Source organism: Lepidochelys kempii, chromosome 3 (assembly GCF_965140265.1).
Source record: "Lepidochelys kempii isolate rLepKem1 chromosome 3, rLepKem1.hap2, whole genome shotgun sequence".
Classification (NCBI taxonomy): Eukaryota; Metazoa; Chordata; order Testudines; family Cheloniidae; genus Lepidochelys; species Lepidochelys kempii.
In genome coordinates this window covers 29837533-29850335 of record NC_133258.1, presented here as the reverse complement: position 1 = coordinate 29850335, position 12803 = coordinate 29837533, and the positions used below count along the sequence as shown (strand labels likewise).

At 36.3% G+C, this 12803-nt stretch overlaps 1 protein-coding gene across 3 annotated transcripts in view; it reads right to left on the bottom strand.

Moving 5' to 3' along the window:
- The window catches only part of NOL10 (nucleolar protein 10), a 99016-nt gene that overhangs the window by 75316 nt on the left and 10897 nt on the right, over positions 1-12803 (bottom strand). For 2 of the 3 annotated variants that reach the window (XM_073336019.1, XM_073336020.1), the window contains exons 2-9: positions 12361-12406; positions 9661-9759; positions 8437-8514; positions 7001-7038; positions 3058-3194; positions 1388-1453; positions 723-783; positions 61-146 (exon numbers count right to left, since the gene is read on the bottom strand). In XM_073336019.1, coding sequence (XP_073192120.1) covers positions 61-146; positions 723-783; positions 1388-1453; positions 3058-3194; positions 7001-7038; positions 8437-8514; positions 9661-9759; positions 12361-12406 — 611 coding nt within the window. Of the gene's footprint in view, positions 1-60; positions 147-722; positions 784-1387; positions 1454-3057; positions 3195-7000; positions 7039-8436; positions 8515-9660; positions 9760-12360; positions 12409-12803 lie in introns of those variants that run through there. The other variant, XM_073336021.1, reaches the window with a different exon arrangement.

Below are 12803 nucleotides of genomic sequence, written 5' to 3'. Positions count from 1 at the left end.
CAGGACTGGAATGTAGGATCAGGACCTAACATTATGCACTAACAGCCAATCATTACTTACTCTGTATCTGCTGTTACACTGCTTAAAGCACAGTCCAACACACCAACTCGATTTCTTGTTCTAGGGTCCCAGCATTCCACTTTCCCCTAAATACAGAATAAACAATTAATGACAAAAAATATATAATTCAAGATTACAGTGCAATTATTTAGACCTGTCAGAAACCAGAAATCAAAATTATAGAGGATGCTGGATCTATTGACAAGCCACTTTAATTGTAAAGGTGAACAGCTCATGGAAGAATTGGATTTAAGTGATCACATGCTAATTGCCACATTTTAGTTTTCTTCTTTTTCTAAAAAATACGATCAGATCTGAATATCTTTAAAATGTTAAATCCTAAAATAGTAACAGGATATGTGTAGGCTACTTAAGTTATACATATGTCTATATTTTAAAATTAAATGTGATGATTATTTTCTTTGTTTTCTTGTGGAATCATAAGTGTCTCCACATCCAATATAGTGCAAGAAATTGTGTTTGCATTATGCTCTGAAAACAGCCATGCTGTCCAACATCTTAATCAATTCACATTTAACGTAATACATTAGATCAAATTAATTCTTCAGCTATATATTATGATTCACTTCTATGATCTGCATATGATCACCAAGAAATGAGAAAGAAATACTACCACAGTTAAGGTTAATTTAAACATTTACCTCAGCTGTCCCAGTAGCAAATAAGCAGTGTATGGGATTTATGTCACAGACATTATTCTCCCTAGAATAGAAAGAGGGGCAAAGTTTAATGACCCACAAAATGACTTAGAAGAACTACAACAATTTTAATTATCACGCTTATCCCAAAACCAAGATCCTACCAACAATCCCACCCTCAACTGCCTGCTTATTCATTCCTTCCATAAATATCTTATTGTTTCTCATCCCCTCTTGTACTTGAAATCTTCCCTGAAATGATTTACAAGTCTATCACCTCCTCCAAGTCCCTTCTCAAGACCCACTTCTGCCATGAAGACTGCAAGAAATCAGCCAACATATGATCGCTAGACAGAAGAGCACTGGGGATGGTTATATGAGGGCACATTAATCAAAAGGAAGTTTCATAAAATCTATTTTAAAGAGCAGATTAGACAATTAAAAAATATCCATAGAAATAAACTGAACATGTCAAACTGTCAGAGCGAAGATTTTTTTAAAGTATGAAGCTCAGAATTGACCATGCTTCCTCCTAACTATATACCTTTATTTACATTAAAGTGCATTTGGATTGCACATGGAATGTGCTATTGATAATGAGCAAGATAAATATTTGGCTCCCCCTGCTGGAAAAATTGTAATGAACATGATAAACTGTAGTTACTTACGAAGCATCTGTTTGTAGAGAATTCAGGTACCTTCCTTGTTCCAGATTTAATCTGTATACTTCAGAACTACAAAGAAGCTAAAGTTAATTATTTCTCTCTAAATGCTGCATATTTTAAATGAGTGAAAACCATAAGACAATTCTTGTTTAGATCTCATTTTTACAGCAAATATAAATTTTCAGAACTTAATTTGAATAGCACAGGGAAACTCCTATGCCCGACTAATCTTTCTTCCCATCTCCAAATATTCACCAACAAAAAGTGTTGGTACTATACTAAAAACTACACCTTCCCAGATAAGGAATGTGTTAATTTTCTAATATGTTACCTTAGCAACTCTCAGCATTTTCTGTTGTTTGTTATTTATTTTATAGATAAAATATAAATTATTTCCTTAAAAAAAACCCACAACCAACTATTCATCTTGGTTTGAAACTTTGAAGGTCTACATATGGCTTTCACTCCCCTGCCTTCCTAGGGACTCTATAATTCATGCTTTTACACAATTTAACTCAATTTAGTAAAATTATAACAAAATCATCAACAAGGACAAACATGGAAAAATATAAATTGACTTTTGGATTTTTCTGATTTTTAAATTACATAATACACATGATTTAACATGACAGTATGTTGTGTTGTAATTTTTGACAGCTATTTTCAAAAACATAATGTAACTGGGCATAGAACTATCCAATGGTAACAGACTAAGGAAATGAAAGGACTTAAAGAATCACAGAAATGCAGGGCTGGAAGGGACCTTGAGGGGACATTTAGCCCAGCCCTTTGTGCTGAGACCGGACCAAGTATGTCTACACCATCTCTGCTAGGTGTTTGTCCAACCTGTTCTTAAAAGCCTCCAGTGATGGTGATTGCACAGCGTCCCCTATTCAAGAACTTAACTACTCTTATAGAAAGTGCTTCCTAATATCTAACCTAAATCTCCATTGCTAAAAATTAAGCTAATTATTTCTTGTCCTACCTTCGGTGGACATGGAAATCAATCAATCAATCTCCTCTTTATAACAGCTCTTCGCATATTTGAAGACATATCAATCTTCTTTTCTCAAGACTAAATGTATCCAGTTTTTTTAACCTTTCCTCATAGGTCAGGTTTTTCTAAACCTTTTATTGGTTTTTTTGCTCTCTTCTGGACTCTCTCCAATTTGTCCACATCTTTTTAAAGTATGGCGCCCAGAACTGGACATAATACTCCAGCTCAGGTCTCATCAGTGCCAAGGAGAGCCAATTATCTCCAATATATTACATATGATAATCTTGTAAATACACCCCAGAATGATATCAGCCATTTTTGCAACTGCATCGCATTGTTGGCCCATATTCAAATTGTGATCCAATATCCTCCCCTGATCTTTTTCTGCAGTATTATTGTCTACAGAGTTATTCCCAAATTAGTATTTGTGTATGATTTTTCCTTCCTGAGTGTTATTGCAATTAATTTTGTAAAGTCTTCTGTTTAATGAACCAACTTAGATTTTCTATCACCAACATTTTCTACTCTTCACCGAAGAATAGTATCTTCCACTATGCATGTAGATGGAATTGTCAATTTTTACAGTATATTTTTAGCTTCATTTTATACTTGAAGAAAAAAAAACAAACAGTCCTAAGAAAAATGAAAACAAAGACCAGCCCATCTGGATCAATACCTTGCTCCTACAAAATACAGGTCACATGATGGGTAGTGGTAGGAGAAATCTCTACCAAACTTTGGTATTCTTGTCCTGTAATAACGGCCATGTTGTGAATGAAACTCAACGTATCTGTCACACTGCAAGAAGACAATCTGAAAACACAAAGCAGAAAGGATTTGGGGGTTGGTTGGTTGTTTTTCTGATGGTTTCCTCCCCTTCCCCACCCTCGTTACTCTTTTCTTTAAAGAAAACTCCAGTTATTTTTCCAGTGGTAAAATTTACTAACATTGATCCTGACTCACTATTTTCATTGGGTATGGGGAGAGATTTTGATAAATTAATTTGAAGAGAATCTTTCCAAATGATTTCTGTAGCCTTTGATCAATGTTTTTAGTGAAATTTACACATGCGTTTAAAAAGTTGCATAATGGTGGTGGCATTTTCTGTTCATTTGTCTGAAATTTGTATGCATATATGAACAGCTCCCCTACCATCACCACTCCCTGAAGGGAAGGACCGATGTCTAACTGATGTGCACCTTTGATATCATGTTTCATGTCTCAGAGAGTGGCCACACCAGATGCTTGAGAGGAAGGTGTAAGAATGCTGCAGCAGATAGATGCAAGATAATCTGCCCCATACATTAGGTCTCATGATCCAAGAACTAGAGACTGACTTAAACCCCGAAGCTAGAGGTTGAATATCCATTCCCCACAATTTGTTACCATTAATTATAGCAACTCTGGATATTCATGTTATTCACATAGAAGTCCAAACTTATTTTGAATTTTGCTAAATTCTTGGCCTCAACAATTTCCTGTGGCAATGTGTTCCAGAATTCAACTACAGGTTGTGCGAAAAATTACTTGAATTTGCCACCTTTTAATTTCATTGAATATCTGTTGTTCTTGAGTTATGAAACAGGGAGAACAGAAATTCCTGATCTACATCCTCAAGACCATTAATTATTTTACATAATTTTATCATGTCCCCTCTTATTCATCTCCTTTCTAACATAAAGGATCCAGATATTTTCAATCTCTCTTCAACATAGTTTTCCCACATCCTTGATCATTCTGCAATTTATTTATTTTTTTACAATGTGGGTGATTAATATTGCAAATGAGGCCACCTCATTCATTTATATAATGGCATAACAACATTTTCCAAATTATTTTCCATCCAATTCCTCATGCAGCCTAACATCTTGCTTGGCTTTTGACCACAGCTGCACATTAAGCAGAGCTCTTCATTCAGCTTTTTACAATGATGCCCAGGTCAATTCTCTTCTCTAGTCTAACTAGAATCTCTTCTGTTCTAACTCGACAGTCTAGTAAAACTAAAGGAAGTTTCTGAAGCATGGAGCAGTACAGAAAATAAGTTAAAGAGATTAACGCAAAATGAGATCATATTCAATTTAAGCTTTAACAGCATGTTTTAAGTCCACTGACAGAAGGAAAGGGGGAAAGACATCAAAGGATCACTCTCACGGGGAGCAGAGATGCAGTTTATTTTCAAGGACAAATCTGAATATTCATCCTCCTTTACTTCCCACACAAAAAGAATTTTTAAAGACTTTTCAAAATGTACCTAAAAAATAAAACACAATCAAATTTCATGCCTCCATAAAGTAAGCTCAGAGTAATTAAAGGACATACAAATGTTGAAGTTTCCCTCAATCTCTAATAATTGTTGTTTTAGATATTTTTGGAAAGTCTCTACAATACTGGAACGGAAAACACTCAGGTTTTCCTTTATTAATAAATAGATCCAACTCAGTGGAACTTTTTTATATTAGTTTTCCCTTAGCATCATGTCAGTTTCTGCCACCACTGAGTTATTCCTAGAGAATAAAACCACTGGATGACAAGATCAACTTCCCTAATGTATCTGGCTACTGCTACGGGTAACAGACAAATGGAAAGACAACCTTCTTTGAAAAGGTCAGGGAACAAAAACACCATTCCTTACTAAACCTACACAGTGAGTCATAAAAACATCCAATAGTAAATACTTCCAGAGTAATGCCTCTTTGATTAAAAATATCTTGAATGCACTACTAATTTAAATGGTGACAGGTTTCAGAGTGGTAGTCGTGTTAGTCTGTATCAGCAAAAAAAACTAGGAGTACTTGTGGCACGTTAAAGACTAACAAATTTATTTGGGCATAAGCTTTCGTGGGCGAATGAAGTGGGTTTTAGCCCACGAAAGCTTATGCCGAAATAAATTTGTTAGTCTCTAACGTGCCACAAGTACTCCTAGTTTTTTTTGCTAATTTAAAGTAGGTAGGATTATTTGGACTGGTTTTCAGTTTTTCTCCTTATTGATTATATAGTATGTTTTTGGATAATAAAGTTAAAAAAAGACATACAACAAGGAAAATATGGAGTTAGACAAGTTCTCTAGATAGTTTTTCTACATCTGAATATATTGGCAATTTCAGCTAAACACAAAAAAGCAAGACTATATTTAGTAACCAGACAGGAAACTAATTTGTAAACAAAAATGTCTTCTGATAACCTCACAAGTTCTTTTTCAGTCCTTAAGATGGCCAGCATTTTCTCTTAGGCTTTGTCTAGAAAGCTACATTGGTCACAGGTATGAAAAAAAAATCACACCTCTGACTAACACAGCTATGCCAACATAAACCCCAGTGTAGACACAGCTATGTCAATGGAAGAGCGCTTCCATCAATGTAGCTAACATCGCTCAGGACGAGGTGTTCCTACACCAACAGAAAACCCCTTTCTGTCAATGTACGCTGCGTCTACACTACTGGACTATGCCAGTATAGTCTCCATAGTGTAGACGTACCTTTAGAGAGAAAGCAGGTGGAAGACTGCTGTAACTCATAGAATCAGTTCCCTCCTTTTCCCCTTCAATGCCGACACAGTTATTCTTAGTTATCTAGCAGGTGGCAGAATTTTAGACATTCTGAATCTAGAAAAGCAACAAGATTATGTATCCAATAAAATGGCAATGTCTGTCCAGGGAAACTGAGGTCCTGATTAGCAAGGTACTTAAGCATATGTCTAAATTTAAACATCTGAGTAGTCTTATTGAAGTCAACAAAATTACTCACATGCTTAACATTAGACACATGTTAACAACTTGATCAATCAGCACCTTAAATACATTCACATTTAAAGGAACAGTCAATCTGAAAAAAAATCACATTTCTGTCCGAAAAATTTGTACCTACCTTGTAGTTGTGAATGACTGTGACTAAAGCTATGTCTATATTTACAGTGGTGTGTAGAGAATAGCCCCCTAGCACGAGTATAAACAGTACTGTAGATGGTGAGGAACTGCTTAGGCGAGTAAAGATGCACCAGAACCGCGGGAGTATCTATCCTACACAGCTCTTTACACACCTGAAAAATGCCTCCCACATCTACCCTGCTATTTTTAGCAATGTACTGCCTTGCCCCTTTCCTGCTGTGGGAGCTTTCCCTGTCAAAGTTGAAGGCTCTGGCAGCAGGGAAAGGGGAGAAGCAGTGAGGAGAGGACCATCCACTGCCATGTGTAGCTGTACACTGCAGTGTGGACGCAGCCTGCTAGTCACTGAGGCATATAGGTACGCATACCCGATACACTGTTACTAATATAGACGAAGCCTAAAATGTCTATAACTGAAAGAAATTAGTAAAGACATTTCCTTCTTTTTCACATTTCATTTTTTTGTATTTTTGACCAAACTTTGCATTAACTTCCAGTTTTGTTCTTTGTCCTGTATCCTGACTATTCAGGAGAAGACATCCAAACAACAGAGGCAGAAAAAAATAAAACATTTTAAAGATCATTTTAAAGAGTCAGGACATGCTATTTAAAGAAACTGGACTTTCATTTTTTTAACTCATCAACTTCAAAAGTTTGTATTGGCAGTATCCCTTTAATACATAGAAGTCTAAAATAATTCAGTTCTCAATAGACATTAAAAATAAAATATTAAACATACCTTTGAGTAATCATCTGATAAAATATCAAATGTAACCACTGGGGAGGAGGAGGAATAAAGGAAGTTTAAGAATCAAATTATGTAAACATGATTTACAAACAGTGACCTAGATCTTTGATGCTTAACTTTCATCATGTAAGTAGTTCACACTGACGTCAATGCATTATGTATGCAATCTTTAATTACATGATCAAATACAATCTTCATATGCTTTTCTAAAGCCTTAGAGATACACATGTAGCATCTCGTAATGTTTTATCATTCTTGTAAACAATGTATTTTCCTTAAAATAATACTCAAGTATATCTTTTTTGACTCAGTCTAGTTAGATGCTAGTTAAGTCAGAGAAAGGCAATTTTTTTTGGTGAATTTAGGCAGCTTTTATATGCCAGCAGGTGTCCACTATTAAACTGTTGTACTTACTCTGAAGGAGTTCTTTGTAAATTAATGACTTTCACAGATTGTTATTCTGGAATACTAGAAGACTATACACATGTTTAAAACAAATGGAGATGTAATGATGAAATTAAAGGTTATCATAACGAATATGCACAAAGTACAACCTTGCCTTTGTCATATCTTGAGCACTTAACCACACAACTTTAATAATATCTTAATTTAGTTTTTTAGATGAAATTATTTATTCATTTCTAGTAGCACTCACAACATGTAAAGTGCTTTTCAGATAGGAAAGAAGGCAAATAAGCTCAAATTCCATTCAGAATGTAAGCAATTAACATATAATTAATAACCTTAACTAGCTTACAGATTTAAATTTGATACCGAATAAAAAAAATTAAAGCTTTTTACAGTTTTCTAGAACACTAACTAGATTGATTCACTTGGAAAGAAGAAACTGCAATACTGGTGTGACAGTTTCTACTATTCAAGACAGGAGTAGGCAAATTAGTAAATTTTACTCTGTACTTATTGCTTTTCTTGATAGCTGATTAGATAAAGGTTATTTGATTAGATTTTTTTTGTAATTAAAAAAAAAAATTGTAAAAGGCCAGCCAGCCATAAAAGCATGTTTATCTAGGATTGATGGCTCACTTTCTAGCAATCTTATTGATTACGGAAATCCCATTTGGGTTGACCAAAGATACACATGGACATTTGGATCTAACAATTACCAAGAAAAGTGCAATGTAAAACCTTATGATCTTACAAACTTAAGTTACAAGGTAAATCAGATAGCCTGTGCTTTGCTTTAGATATGTTATTTAAGTTCCCACAGAATTCAAAATGATTTACAACATACGTTAAGTAACATTATCCCCCTTTTACAGATGGGAAAATGGAGGTACGAAAAAGTGACTTGCATAAATCACAACAAGTTAATGACAGAACACAGGTCTCTTTACTCCACTTCAGTGCTCTACTCACAGGTCTACACTGTTTCCCATATACAGTTTAAAGCCATATCATTTACTGACCTTCAGAATCCAAGCATCTTTCAAATTTCAGGGATAATTGATAGGTATCAAAACACCGGATCCTTGGCTTATATGTTCCTGCAAAACAGTTTTATCACTGACATAAGCAAAGCAGAGAATATGTTTTCAAAACAATCAGTTAAACAGAGTCAGGTCTTAAGTATGCACAGTGTTTACTTTTGCCATTAGTTCAACTGTTGGGACCTTTAGCCCTAGAAATCAATGGTAGCTGCTGAGTGCTTGCAACTTTTAAATATCAAGACACGTAGGGACATAACTTTAGGGACCCGTTTTTGAAAACCTTGATCTTGGTGCTGCAGATTTATTCTGAAAACCACACACAAACACATCTAAGCTGAAGATAACGGTCTCTGTGCCTGGATTCAACAATAGTACCTTCTAATCAGCCTGAAAGGCTAAGCCTGTGTACTGTATTAGATTGCCCAGGTCTGCTTAAATAACTAATTCTCAGTTGTTCTCTCTGTGAAGTTTAGTTGTAGTACTATACCTCCATCCTTTTAAAGAATACCAGATTAATTTAAAAGAAGATATGATTATTGTACAAGAATAATAATCATAACAGGAGCATTTTAATCAAAATGGCTGAAGTACCCATAGAATGGAATAGGAAGATAACATTTTCCTTACACTTTACCATTAAAGTGAGATTCATAACTAAAGACCACATTTACTGTTCATTCACCAAGTCAGACATGCAGCTATCATGTCTTAAAATAGTACATTTAATATCAAATAATATATGGTTTACCTGGGCCAATCCATTAAATATTTAGAGTTTCACTGATTTTTACTTTTGATTTAAAAAAAAACAAACAATCAAAACCAGGTTTCATTACTTATGCAAATTTGGATCAGTAAATAGTTTGGTGGCCATTGGGATTTTCAATCAATTAAACTTTAAAAACTTATTTTGAAAGCCAGATTCATATACATGTAATAGAAGTGTCAAGGGCAGCCTCCATTTGCAAAAAATAACTTAATTAAATTCTACAAATACCCATGTGCTACAAAGAAGTGCTTCACGGAGCATCATGACATGTGAGCTACCAGGATCACCACCTGGTAACAGTACGCTGAAAAAGCACCTATACATTGACACTTAAAAATTATCTAGAAAGTTTTCTCTCCTTCAGTAAGGTAGCTCCAGGTCAAGGTTTTCTAATATTTTAGCCTTTGGCATACATAAACATTTAGTTAACTCACCAGCTGCCATAATATACTGTCCATCCCTTGATACCTTAATCTTTGTGCTAACTGTGGGCATGTCAAAGTCTTGAATAAGTTCAATTCTTCTGCGAACATCTGAAGAGAAAACATTCCTATTAAAGAAAACTGGTAACATCTTTTGTTTGACAGGCAAAGTTTTCTAAGGCAGCATCATTAGTAACTAAACAAAGGACAAAAATCCTCATTTTAAGCATGATTAACATTTAATATAATGCCCCTGGGGGAATTCTGCGCAAAAAAATTAAAAATTCAGCACCAAAAAATTTAAAATTTGGTACGGAATATTTGAAATTCTGCATATTTTATTTGTCAAAATAACACAATATAATTAAGCCAGTTACAATTATTTTGGTAATTTGTTTCAAAATATCTGTCAGAAAGTATGTCTGTAACAACACAGACAAAAAAAAAAAAAAAAAGATTCTGGTAATTTTTTTTGACAGATTCCTTACGAGGCATATTAATACAGAACTTTGTGTACGTCATTTAAGTTACAATACAGAATTGTATTTCCTGCACCTGTCAAAAACAGTGCAAAGGCTTGGGGGAGACAGGGAGTTGAGGGAGAGGGAAGGAGCCTAGGAGTGAACCTGGAAGGTGTTGGTGGGAGGTTTTTCTTCCCACCCTGGCTGACCCCAAGCCTCTCTCATTCAGTCAGGCATGTCTGCCCCTGACCCCGCCCCGCCCCTCCCCCAGGCTCAATGCTGTCACCCCACCAGCTCCTGAGCCCATGCTCCAGTCTGTCCCCCTGCCCCACGAGCCATTCTGAACCCCAGTCTGTGACCCCCAGCAGCCCTGTGTGCCCCACTGTGTCCTAACCTAGCTCTGCGGGCAGGGTGCTGTGATGAACTCTATTCCTGGGAGAATTCTGCAGCACTGGGAATAGAATTTTGTATTTTCCCACATAAAAAGCACTTTGCCTAAGAAGTGCTGCAGTTCCGCCTTTTGTCCACCAGAAGTCGCTGTGGCGCCAGAACAGCCAGCTGCTTTCATGCTGGCTATTCTAGCGCCACAGCAGCCTCTTCTGGGCAAAAGGCGGAACTTCAGCACTTCTTAGGCAAAGTGTTTTTTATGTGGGAAAATACAAAATTATGTCAGGTTTCAGAGTAGCAGCCGTGTTAGTCTGTATCCGCAAAAAGAAAAGGAGTACTAGTGGCACCTTAGAGACTAACAAATTTATTTGAGCATAAGCTTTCGTGAGCTAAAGCTCACTTCATCGGATAATTTGTTAGTCTCTAAGGTGCCACAAGTACCCCTTTTCTTTTTACAAAATTATGTGAGACAAATGAATTCTGCTAGTCCACAGATGCGCAGAATTCTCCTAGGAGTAATTAATACTGCTTCCAAAAATATGCTGAGTGATAAATTTACAGATCAGTAAATTCTGTGAATTTTCAGAAGTAGACTATATCAATATAGAACAAATCACGTCATTTCAGTTATGGTATATTAGTATAATTATAGTACAGACAGTGTGTTAAATAGCTTTTTACCTTATATAGCAGAGACATTGTATAGTGCAGTGGTTCTCAACCTTTTTGGGCTGTAAATGTTAATAGCCTGTCATGACCCAGTAAATAATCTGGGGATGGAGGCCCTGGGGTAGTTTCAGGCAGATTCTGCCCAGCACTCACCCCACAGTGGCGGCTCTTGCAGCTCCTGTGCTGTGGGGCTGGCTGGGCATGGCTCTCCACTCCAGGCATTGCAACTTCTAGGGTTGCAGTGAACTTGAGTGGCACCGGGACCCCGGAGGTTTCCTGGAGTAGGGAGGCAGCCCAGCCAGCTTCACAGGATTGTAGCCACAGGAGTTGCCACACGACGCTCTGAAACATTCTGGCGAACCAATTTTGGGTCCCAACCCATGGGCTGAGAAACCCTGATATAGTGTATCACATTGCCCTCTGTTATAGATTCATGCAATAAAATCCAATATATATATATATATATATATCTATTTTAGCTTTCTGTATGGCAGTTATCACTATGGTATTTATACCAAAAACAAAAGAGCATAAAAATCCAGAGTAAAAAGGTGGGGGTTTTTTCTCCCGATCTCTAGGCAGAGAAGCATGACTACACATGGGTAGGAATTTTTGTTTGCAGGTTTTTTTGTTTGCTGGGCATTTTTTAACAGCATAGAGTCTGGGACAAGAAGAGGAGGCTTCAACTCAAAATGTAAAATCCACATTTTAATTAAACAACAGATCTTGGTGACAGGACTTCTTGCCAGAAAAGAATGCTCTGATATCAGTACTCAGTGCTGAGAAATGTGAGTATAACCAACTGCATTGTCCTTGAGGATCATAATTGTCACATTTCTGATGCAGATATAATCTTATCATAATGTATATGTAAAAGGGGTCCAGCATATATTCTGTCCCACTTCCTACAGTGGCCGACACCTGATGCTTCATAGGAATTCAAGAACAACCCATAATTCATCCAGTCAACTGTACAATATTGCACATGAGAAAGTTTAGTTCTTGACCCCATAATCTACAACAATTTACAGCTGTGCCTCTTCAATCCAAAGGTGGCTGCCAACTATCTACGTACATAAGCAAGATATAATTGTAGCTCTTAAATCAGTTTGTAAAGTTTCTTGATCTACTTCTGGACTAGGATGCTATGTAAATGCAACCCATTACTGAACAGTATGTGTTAAGGACAACTTACCCACATTTTTCTTTTGTAGTGCTCTCTTCTTCCTATCAGAAAGCCACTGTAAGAAAAGGAAAATAATTGCTGTCAGTACTAATTTAAAGTGCTAGGAAAAGGAAGTGTGAGTTAGATTTATCAAATTTGCCAGTGAAACAATGCTGGGATTTAACAGTCAAATTAATTCTTTTTCTGTTTATTGTGCTATGTATAGCAAAGCAAGCATTTCCATGAAGATATTTAATAATTTCACACTTAAGAAAAAAAGTAATTGAAAATTTGAGTGTGCTGTGAGTCTCTCAACACTCACCTGATTATTACAGCTTTTAAATTCAGAACGTTTATCTTTGCAATCAGAGCAGTTATACATTTTTTTCCCCCACATAAAATCTTAAGAATCACAGCCTCCCTGTACCGAGGCGGTGTGGCTCCCCGCTGCCCCGGAGAAGGTCGAGCCCCTC